The sequence below is a fragment of the Thermobia domestica genome, chromosome 11, assembly GCF_964235325.1.
Source record: "Thermobia domestica chromosome 11, izTheDome1.hap1.1, whole genome shotgun sequence".
Lineage (NCBI taxonomy): Eukaryota > Metazoa > Arthropoda > Insecta > Zygentoma > Lepismatidae > Thermobia > Thermobia domestica.
Genome location: NC_137464.1, coordinates 190,341,860 through 190,354,128, shown reverse-complemented (window position 1 = coordinate 190,354,128; position 12,269 = coordinate 190,341,860). Strand labels below are relative to the sequence as shown.

General features: G+C 38.0%; 1 protein-coding gene across 1 annotated transcript in view; it reads right to left on the bottom strand.

Annotated features, from left to right (window-relative positions):
• LOC145664615 (ras-related protein Rac1) overlaps positions 1–12,269 on the bottom strand; it is a 122,849-nt gene that overhangs the window by 18,810 nt on the left and 91,770 nt on the right. Inside the window, exon 3 of the mRNA XM_081731433.1 lies at positions 1,278–1,395. Coding sequence (XP_081587559.1) covers positions 1,278–1,395 — 118 coding nt within the window. The remainder of the gene's footprint in view (positions 1–1,277; positions 1,396–12,269) is intronic.

Below are 12,269 nucleotides of genomic sequence, written 5' to 3'. Positions count from 1 at the left end.
GACGTGAAGGACGACGAACGCTCTGGATGCTCTTCGACAAGTCGTATGGACGAATATTTAATCAAAATTAAGGAACTCTTAAACTAAGGCCAACGTTTGACTATGAGAATGACAGCCGAAGAATTGAATTTACCCAAAACAGTGGTGCACAAAATTGTTAGTAAAAATCTGAATATGTGCAAGATTTGTGGAAAGCTGGTGTCAAAAGCGCTGGATGACGGACAAAAAGAAAAACGACTTGATATTTTCCATCAAATGTTGAAGCAAGTGGAGAGTGAACCGGACGTTTTACATAACGTAATAACACGTGACGGAACATGAGTGTTCTAAAACGATGTTGAAAACCAGTGCCAAAATTCGGAGTGGTACACCAAGGAGTCCCCGCAATCCAAAAGGCAAGAATATGCAAATATAGGATAAAGACAATGCTCAATGTCTTCTTTGACAAGAAAGGGGTGGTACACAATGAATTTCTCCCTCAAGAGAAGACTTAACGCGGCTTACTATGTGGAACTCCTCAACTGCCTGCGAGCCGAGTCAATCGGGTCTGACCGGAAATTGCCAAATGCTGGAAGCTCCATTACGATAAAGCGCCGAGTCACATTGCATACGTTGTGACGCTATTATTGGCTAGAATCGGCATTGTCTCGTCGCCGCAGCCACCGTACAGTCCCGACATGAGCCCAGCAGATGTTTCTCTATTCCCTAAGCTCAAAAGAAGCTTGAAAGGGTGTCGTTTTGACAATGTTTTGGACATCTACGCAGCAACGGCAGGTTGTTAAAAGCTGACTTCCAGGAGGCGTACGTAACAATGTGTCCACAGCCAATGGGAGCACTTCGAAGAATTTTAACAAGTTGTACCAATCGGATCAATAAATTTTATTTCCTGGACCCAATCTTATTACTTTCCGGATAAACCCTGTATGTTCCAAAATTCATTTCGCACGGGTATTTTTTTCCTCAATGCGATTACAAACATCAGATAAAATCAATTTCAATCTGGCGAAAATATATAGGAAATGCTTTCCACCCTAAAACGAGGAATTTCAAAAAAAAGCTGATACACGTGTACGGTTATTTGTAATTAGGAGTTTATGTAACCAGTTTCATCTTCCTAATTTGACTAATTCGAGAGAAACTCAATTTTTCGCATAAATTATACCCCTTTTCCCTTAGGACACTCACTTTAATCAATTTCAAACAGTTCAGTCGTTTTTCCGTGATTCATCATGCACAAGATCAGTTTCATTTTTATATATTAAATTAGTTATACTTACTGTTTGAGGATACGAAAGAGGCCTCAAGCGGTCGTAGTCTTCCTGACCGGCCGTATCCCACAGACCCAAGTTAATTGGTCGTCCATCTACCATTACGTTGGCTGAATAATTGTCGAAACTGGAGAGAAAAACACAATTTCCACAATATCAAAGAATCATACAGAATATATCTTTTTAACACGCATTGAACAAAGAAAGAAGTAACGTATTTATTTGGTCTAGGAATTAATTCGTGCGGTTGGTACACACACATTGAAGCTGTAGTACAAACACAAAATACATAAATACCTTAAGAAAAATATTGTCCATCGCTAGCCACCACTTTCGCCCATCTGTCAGGCAATGTACGGATTCCGTGGCGAAAGAAGTCCTCATCCTTGGAAGCGATCCAGTCAGAGACCCATGTTTCGATATCTTCTGAAGAAGTAAACCGCTGTCCAATCAAATCGTTGTTCATGCAATCGAACAAGTAGTAGTCCGAAGGAGCAACGTCTGGTGAATACGGCGGGTGGGGTAAAACTTCCCATCCGACATTTTCTAAATAGGTTTTGACCGGTTTTGCGACATGTGGGCGAGCGTTATCATGTTGAACAATAAGTTTATCATGTCTGTTCTCCCATTCTGGTCGTGTTCTGGCCAGAGCTTGCTTCAAACGCATTAATTGTCGTCGATAACGTTCTCCATTCATAGTTTCACCCGGTTGCAGCAGCTCATAGTACACCACACCTTTCATATCCCACCATATGCACAGTGAATATCTCGTTTTGGTTGTGATGGACCTGGTTCACCTGGTTTCACCCAGGCCTTTTTTCGTTTAGGGTTCTCGTAATGGATCCACTTCTCATAACCCGTAATAATTCGATGCAGAAACCCCTTTCTGCTCTGTCGTTGAAGCAGCAATTCGCAAATGGTTTTTCGTCTTTCAACGTCTCTGTCTTTCAATTCATGTGGAACCCAATGTGACATCTTTTGAATCATTCCCATGGCTTTCAAGCGTTTGGAGACTGTTGTTTGATCAACGCCTAATGCTGCTGCAAGTTGTTAATGCGTTTGACACGAATCCTGCTCGAGCAATGCTGTCAATTCTTCGTCTTGAAATTTTTTTGGCTGTCCAGCTCGCTCTTGGTCTGCCAAGCCGAAATCACCACTTCTAAACCATGCAAACCACTTCTGACACGTTCGCTCAGCTAGAGCATGGTCACCATACACTTCCTCCAAAATACGATGACTTTCAGTCGCACTTTTCTGCATGTTAAAGTAATGCAGCAGGACACCCCGCAAAAACACTTTATCAGGCACAAATTGCGCCATGTTCACTTAACTACAAACTGGTGTTGTTGACGCTTTAATCCACTGCCCTATACTACGAACGATACGCGATGACAGGGGTTTGCAACACATGTGTGGATACACGGAACTGTGGGACGCTCCGTTCGTTGCGCCATCTCTTGTCCACCCGCACGAATTAATTCCTAGACCAAATAAGAAAATTAGAAATAACAGCGTTACGAGTTTATGCGCTAATCACGTATTGCCTAGTTGAATATGCTTAATCTACTTGGTCAGAGTTCATAATGGACTGCAAAGTCATTTGATTTTTTACTTATTCCTCAAGTTCAGAAATAAGTTACTCAACATTTTTTAGAAAGAAAAATTACATTGTGAAAGATACGAGGGCCACTAATTTCCAAGAGGGGCATCCATGAAACATTATGTAATCAAGAGTAATTCTGCAAAACTTCTTGGTTGATACAGATACAACTAGATGGAGGTTCCCTGAAAACGGGATATTCTGACATTCAACTTTTCTAGCAGGTTATTTCATTCATTACTTTTTTTCTTTCACTCACTATCTCTCTTACGCATATACAAAAATACACACACATCCATCTGAAGATTACTTTGCATCACTCTAAACAGGCATAACCAGTAATCCTATGAAGGAAGAAAGAAAAATTAAACGAGACTAAGAAAAGACAAAAGGAAATAAGAAGGGTCTGATGCCATGAGCCCACGCTGCAAAATAACTGCGGGTAAACAGCTCATCGACTCGTTCTGTTCTCTATTTTTCTTCGGGTGATTGTAGCTTTTGAGGCAAATGTGTTGTTGAAAGAGGTTTAACTGCATCATGAGAAGCGCTGAGGCATTTCCAGAATTTCAGCACAGCAGAGACAAAACGAGACTTAGCCAACAAAGCAGTTAAGACTGTTTAGAACATGCTTTCCATGAATAACATACCGGATACATAGGGTGGGTTCTAGGAGGATGCAAAATCCTGGGGACGTAACACGAAATTCCCTATTTCATTTTGGAAAAATATTTCCTACACTAAGTTTCTGAGGGCGAGGAATAAAGTTACACTATCATCAGAAGTATACAACTTTGTATTCCTAATTTCACAGTTTATTAATTATGGATGTTCAAATATGTAAAACTCTATGTTACAGTATTTCAGTGCATTTTTTTTAAACACTCCCCTCTCTCCTCTTTCCCAAGTTCCACTGTGAGATTTCAAACAAGAGTTCTAGGTATCCCATCACTATCTTACACAAATATCTTAGTGCGGGAAAAGTCCATCCCTGGGTGTGTCACATTCGCTGTCGGAAGACTAGCAGTAAGTTTGAATGGCATGTTGTTGCTACACTATCCAAAAACTAATTTCTCAATACGATCCCGAAACGAAACACAGTAAGCAGTTTAAGTCTTTTCAGTTGAAGAACCTAACCTACTGTCCAAGTGAGAAGTAGACACAGCATTGGCCAGACGAATGTTGGTTATGTTTCTTCTAGAAAATCTGCAGTTTGAGCCAACGATCCTTGAGAATAGAAATACTTAATTCCAATTAGAAGTGACAGCTTGCCAGTTTGAGACAATTCGTGTGAGCTGACTAAAGAAGGGTCTCGGAGATTAGTTTTTTGCACCATGAAAACTTCTGTGTATACATACACAATGTGATGCGAACGTTTTTATGCATGGGAAATTTCAAGTGTATGGCAATAACATGCACACCTTCATTCGAATTTCTTTAAGAGTTGGGTGTTAAATGAGGTACTTCCATTGTGTACAGTTTAGGTTCGGCGCCATGTTAACTTTTTTTAGTCCGAAAGTAAAAGAAATCTTCAGGGCCGACGGTTTAACACAACGAAGAAAAGGTTGCAGATGTGTGTAAGGACAGGATTTCAAACTTACACGAAGACTGGTATGGATTTAAAGGATGCAAAACTAGAGAGCTTAAAAGAAAAATTCTTTGACATGACTAATTTGGATTTTTTTTTTTTTACCATATCCGGAAATTCAGTTAGTGACCCTCGTACTATTTTCTTAAATACAAAATTTACATATGCGAACTTTTAAGTAGCAGTTTTAATAAATCCTGTACAAGCATATTATATACACATATATATTAGGGATGGCCAAAAATTTTCGGATCCGGATATCCCGGATCCAGTGAGATCCGGATCCGGATCTTGCCGGATCCGGATCTCGGATCCGGACCTAGATCCGGATCTCGGATCCGAAACTCAGATCCGGATCTCGGATCCGGACCTAGATCCGGATCTCGGATCCGAATCTCAGATCCGGATCTCGGATCCGAACCTCAGATCCGGATCTCGGATCCGGATCCGAAATTCGGATCTCGGATCTGGGTCCGGATCTCGGATCTGGATCCGAAATTCGGATCTCGGATCCGGAACTCGGATCTCGGATCTGGGTCCGGATCTCGGATCTGGATCCGAAACTCGGATCTCGGATCTGGATCCGAAACTCGGATCTCGGATCTGGATCCGAATCTCAGATATTGATTCGTATCCAAACCTACATCTGAAATTGTGATGATAAAATTGAATATCTAAAATTCGTCAAAACTTTTTTCGGATTCACTAATATAGTAGGATGCTGTGGTTTTAAATGTTTCCATAACACGTTTGTGCTACCTTTGTTCTTTATGTTATTTTAACCTTGCAATATTTACTTTCTTATATAAACTTTCTTATTTTCTCATATACAAATGAAATATCTTTTAAATAAGACCCTTCTAATCCCAGGAATACTGGACAAAACAAACTCTTTATTAATAGTAGTTTCTGACTCACTAGAGTCCAACCATCAACAAATCTTTCACTTCGAAGGTACAACAAAAAATATAGACTGGTTGGCGTGGAACAACAGTAGATCTTTAAACATACACACGAGAATTTCAGGAGAGCGGTATGGTTGTGTAGTATTATTAGTATTAATAAAAGTGTTCGTTGTACGACTTTATTACCTAACTTATGGCTTGCCCTTCTGAGGTCAGGAGTTTGTTGAAGGAGTAAATATAAAAGAGATTTCTGTTATTTCTTCTTCACCCTCCAGGTTTCTTTAATCATACATTGCAGGACGTAACCAAAACATATCCATGCATCGTATCATTGAAGCGTTTTGTGTTTTGTATGTTAGTGTTCAAAAATATTTAACATATTCGCATTTGTTCATGTGATCTCAGGTTCAATTCTCGGTGGAACATACATGAGATAATTGAAAGCTGAAACAATATGAAAATAGTATTTAAAAGTCAGGAAATTAATATTAAAACTTTAGCTATCTATTGTGACTGTAAGGCTATAGTTAAATTAACCCACACGTTTCGTGAAGATATATTAAGTCGTTATTGTTTATTTACTATAAGCTACCAGATACATCCTCAGAGGCCACTTTACACTGTAATAATCAACAGATGAAAACATTGGGAAAGGAATGGAAGGAAGGTCTCCAGAGCCTTAGATCAAGGTACTAACCTAGCATTTGCCCAGTATAACTGAGGAACAACCCTGGAAAATCCTCAGTCAGGATAGCTGGTCTCCGAATTCGAACTCGGTATAATCCAATTGCGAAGCAAGAATCCTAACAAGTAGCCTGAGCTCACTCCGTATTATTATTATTATTTAATTAACGTAATGTTCTAAAATTAGTGCAAATTAAACCCTATTTTCTTTATTGCTGATGATATAGTTAATAAGCCTACATGAGACATCAGTCTCCCATTACATAGGCCTTGCTCAAGAAAGAATACCAGAACTGGAATTCAGGAAGCGGGGGTGAAGAGATTAATGAGGATGAGGAAACTATGTGCGATGCAAAAACTGAGAAATTATGACTTCATCACAGATATATTCACTTACATACGTCAATTAATATTTCTCTGATACAGGGCACTCTACTTTCTATAGTGGCAGGAAAATGGCCCGCTTTTGTAAACGAACACATTAAGCACGTGCATATATGCACAATATCCGTGCAAAGAAACATAGGTAAAACTAGAAAAAAAATAGGGAAAGCGAGGGGAAAGTGATAAAACGCCATTCAGCTTTTTTTTTTAAAAAAAAAAAAGCTGAAAATAACTTAGAGCTACGAAAGACGCGAGGCGAATTTTATTGAAATGATTGTTTTTCCTTAGTGATTAGCTGTGCTAACTATGAATATGAATTAAAAAGAAAACAAGTAGCTAGCTCTGAGTTTCGCAAACTGGTTGAAAAGAAAATATTGGATAAAATTTAATAATAAAGAAGGCATTTATGATAATTAAAACAAATTAAATTCTTGGCACGACAGTCCTTTGGTTCCTACCATCGGGCTTACGTTCATTTGAAGCGGGATTTGAATGCAAGACATTTACAGTAAAAGGATCCACAGCCTAATGCCGCAGACCACTCGACTATGGCTGTCGGGTTTTCTCGGCTAATCTGTAGCACATTTACAGTAACTGATTATTTTAAAAGTTGCTCCTAAATACTGACAATCTAAGTTTTATGTATCAAATATTTCCTGCGATAATACCATACACTCTCCGCCTTCTATAGACGAAAAGCTATAGTTACCCACATTATCTAATACAGAAATAAGTTCTGATTCTCTAATAGCTGCTGATGGTGATAGTCAAGGTTCACCGAAGCATGATCCCAAACCCAAACTGAGATATTGATGTCACTGGAACGCCTGAAAAGTCATTGTGGGTAAGTGAATTGCCCACTTGTCAGGATGAAGGGCGATGGTGATGTGAAATGCAGGGCTGTCAGAGGTACTACTTATAATAATTGGATTTGTAATATTCTATGTTGCCGTAAACCCTCTTCAAGAAGATAACTGTTAATTTTAGCTTTGAAAATGTTACATAAAGAGTTTTATTGCTATCATTAGGTTGCATATAAATCTCTTTATTCCGGAATTATCGGATTTATTTTACCGCTTAACTTTCACATCTCTTCTGATTTACGAATATTTAAATCACGATTATCCCCTTAAGGTCAATTAGTGATATTTTAACTTATTTCGAACCAACTATGTATATGGCTAGTCTTGTTATATGGGAATAATTGAGACTAGAAGCAGTCTACAGGCTACGTTCAAAAGAATCTTGTTCGACCTCCTGATAAACCACGTCTTTCAGCAAGGTGAATTGTGGCAATCCGATACTAACATGCGGAAATCTTCCGGTTCAAGTGAAAGCTTCCATAAGAATCAGCACCCTAATCAGTGGTATGTGCCTTGCTAATTTTTCTCCAATGTGAAAGTACCTAATTTTATTGTTAAAAATGAAAAGGTTTTTATTTCAAACAAGTTGTCATTACAGTTTTCATATTTGAACACAACACTCATGAAAAGTCATGTTAAAGCGCGACTTACTCCTGAAAAAGAATATTTATCTGTTTTTAATTTCTCGTGTTCCTCAAACTACATGCGGAATTAGTGCAAGTGCCTTCCGCTCGCATTACCTATAGGTACAAACGCAATGGCGTATTTAGGGGAGAGGCTTCCGGGCTTAAGCCCCCCCCGAAATCTTACTTACTATAGTAAAATATATGAAATATCTTGCAGAATTTTCACATTTTCAGGCAAAGCCTCCCCCCGAAAGTTAGCAAAGCCTCCCCCCGAAACAAAATCGTAAATACGCCACTGTACAAACGGCTACGATCTTGGTACTAGCACATGTTTCGGTTTCCAGATCTCAAATATTTATATTTCAGCCTGATTCTATGTATGAATCCGAAATTTCAAATCTAGATAAGAGGCACCAAAATTCATAGTTTATTCTCGGTGCTCATATTGTGATTTACTAAATAATTATTAAATCTAATTGTAGGGTATACATTTGATATTTTGAGCAGACTGAGCAAGATAAATTTACGTAAAAAGTAGTCAATACTTGTCTTAACTGTTTATGTTTTCTTAACTGTCAATGAAATAGGTGCATTGAGGAATTTTAAATATTCATCTCGGTCCTGCAACCGAGTGGAACTAGATTCGACATTTGAGCTCTCATCCGGATCATTTTTTTTCTTAAGTAAGCCAAACATTTGATCTTTAGAGTAGAATGAAGGAAACAAATAGACTTGTCAATATTCGTCTTAATTTTCTGTTCTCTTCTTCACTGTCAGGACTTCGTGAAATTACTTTCGGCGAATTTTAGATATTCATGTTTATCATAATTTGGATGGGATGTGGGTTTGGATAAGAATCAAGATCCGAGATCCGAATCCAGATCCGAGATTCGAGATCCGGATCCAGATCCGAAATCCGAGATCCGGATCCAGATCCGAAATCCGAGATCCGGATCCAGATCCGAGATCCGAGATCCGGACCCAGATCCGAGATCCGGATCCAGATCCGAAATCCGGATCCAGATCCGAAATCCGAGATCCGGATCCAGATCCGAGATCCGGATCCAGATCCGAGATCCGGATCCAAAGGATCCGGACCCAATCAGATCCGGATCTTCGGATCCGGCCAGATCCGGATCCGGCCATCCCTAATATATATAGGACCATTTATCTTGAAACGCCTTTTTAACTTCTGAACTGAAAAATAGATGAAATTTTATTACATGTAAATAATGACACGGGGGACATTGACATATTCCGCAATACAATCCGATTAATAGTGTTACCAACTCAACAAAATCGTATTTTTTTAATGGCACTACGTCAGGGTATTAGATATTTTAAGTCTACATGTTCAACAAAATCTTACAATGCCACACTTATTATCTAGTGTTACGAACTAAATACGTTACAGTATCACAAACATTGATAGAAACAACAAAACACTGGAGGTTCTACAACAGTAATAACAAGAATGAGACGAGCGTGGGGAGCGCAAATCCAAAGTACCTCAGTGTTAAATGCCACAACCATGATATGACGCATTTCTAAAAAATAAGAACGAAGTTACAAGGGAATGAAAATTTTAATTTCTTCAAAAAGTTGTAAATTAAAAAACTACTTAAGAACCACATCCAATCGCACAGACGATTTTCGATAGAGTAAACCTCATAATGCCGTTTACATCAAATAGAAGCAAACGAAAAGTACATTTTAAAACAATTTCCCACAACTACGTTATTATAAGAATCATTGCAATCTCTACATGGTTGTCTTATTTCCGGAACAGGTTGATATATTATTCCTGTGAACAACATTATAATTGAGGCCCGGATTTTTGGGAAGATTATTATCCCAATTAAGTCAGTAAGTGTAAATTACAAATTTTATTTCACATAAAAATACGTATTTTCTGAAAAAAATAAGGAAATAAATATTTTGGACATTTTTGTAATAAATACATATTTTTTTAAATAATTTTCCGTTATTTTATTCTAAATTTCACAACGATTTTTTTCTTTCTCTCGAGAGAAACTAACATCAGGCTACATTAATCCATCCATCGCATTTACAAGCAACTTGCCACCTGCAGAAATAACATCGTCATGAATTCTGCCTATCAGCGCTGGGGTAATTTGCGCCAAATAAAGAGCCTCTAAAGGAGCGCTTTATACTTTGAAGCCAAAACTGAGGGGAGGATGAGTGACCGCAGGTGAAGGGAAGGTAATCGTAGACACAACAGTATACTTAATATTACTCTGAACCTATTGGATGGTCAAAACACAAGTGAAGTTGATGGTGTGAATATTCGTGATATACCCCTTTTCAAATACGCGAAGTTAACATCGTGTGATATAGAACGTTCCTTTCCTTAAAATAAGACATTATTCCGTGACAACAGGGACAATTTGGAAAAGCAGTTAGTTATTCACTGCAATTCTCATGGGATTTTAACATCTGATGAAATAAAATATTTAAGCTTTACGTCCCACAATTATGCCGGCTAGGCTAAAGGGGACGGTGATGATGAGAAATGAAGGAAATGGTGGAATGAAGAAAGAGGGAGGAAACGGGAGAACCCTGATAAAACCCATGCACACAATGTTTGTTCACCACAAAGCTCACTTGGCGCGAGCTGGAATAAAACCAAGGGCCCCTTGCATCAGATTAAACGTTCTACCACTGAGCCACAACAGCCCCCTTCGACATAGGAGCTATTAGTGATGAATATTGATGAATAGGAGCTATTAGTGAGTACCAGTATTTATTATTTTATATTGGGCGTTTTCTTATTTAAATATTTTTAAATTTTTAGTAATTTTTTTTTTCATTTTTAGCACATAAAAATCCGGCCCCTAATTATAATCTTTCTATGTGACTAGATGTGACACTTACCTCAGTAGTTTTTCGTTGGAAAAAAAAATAAAGAAACTATAATTTTCAATTCCTTGTAACTTTGTTGTTACTTGTTAGATATAAATCGTGGTAATGGCGCTAAGGTACTTCCAATGTACATTAATATGTCCGTCCCATTTCCATTAATACCGTTGTACGGGCTTTCAAAATTTGAATGTTTGGGATACTGTAGCGTCCTTGATTTGTAGGGAACACTGAATAACAAGTGACATTGTAAGTTTTAGCTGAATATGAAGATTTAAAATAAGGAATAAGCTGACGTATTGCCATTTACGAAAATAAAACTATGTTGAGTTGGCAACATTGTTAATAGAATATATCAATAGTCTGGACCTACAGACCAACTCTTATGAAAATATATATACGAAAAAAAAGAAAGGAAAAAGAGGAAATTGTTGGAAATAGGGGGCTGTCAATCTACAATAGTGCAATTTCTCCATTAGTACCAACTGAGAGTTTCACACTGGTAAGGTGCTCTATGTTAAATGGAAAAGCAGCGTTGACAGTTCACCAGGATGTTTCTTTGGGTCCTAACAGCAGCAACAAAATAGCATTATTGGAAAACTGATTCAAGGGTTCTAGGTTTCCTTATTTAAAAGCATGTACGCTCCCCGTGTCATTTTTGCATACGGTTACATTCCGTTCGAACAGCCTGCTGAAGTGGAAATTGCTTTTTCATTTAACAGTGCACAACATATTTCCAACAATCCTCTTTCCACTTCTTCGTAGCTTTGCTCAGAAAAGAGTGGCCTACAACCTCGGTCTTTTGATATGCAGTGTATATATAATAGGGTGTCCGAAAAGTCCCGCACCATAGACAAAACATGTATCTGTTCAATGTGTAAACAAACAAACAAAAAAACTCAAATTGTTGATCACAAGGAGCACATAACATGAGCCAATTGCTTCGCATTTGCCCTTGATTCTTTTAAGCTTCTCCAGCAAGTTCAATGGTAGTGTGGTACACCAGTTAGAATTTCACCCCTGAATAACCTTCACACCAACACAGTCGTATTAGTTCTGCATGTTTGTTCTGCGCCAGCATCCTTCGCTACAACAAAAGGACAATACTATATATATATACGTATATTTCGGTTTACTTTCCGGTTGGAGGAAGAATAATTTGAATTTATGAAGTAATTCAGACAGTAAATTTTAACTGAAACAGTGAGTACATAATTAGAAATTTTGTTAACACATGGCACTTTCCTCAATGTATATAAAAAATGAGTTATGTGCAAAGTAGAATTTTATAAGGAAACGAGAACAGTACTAAAATAAAGTTAGCATTACAACATATCAAAATAATAGCTAAAATAATTCGAATCATTCTGATGCCTAGCCATGACTAATTTAGTGCGTTGGAACCGCATAATCAAAATTGTGCGTGTTGTGTTCCATTCCACAAAAATGAAACAAATCCCGAAGTATTAACACA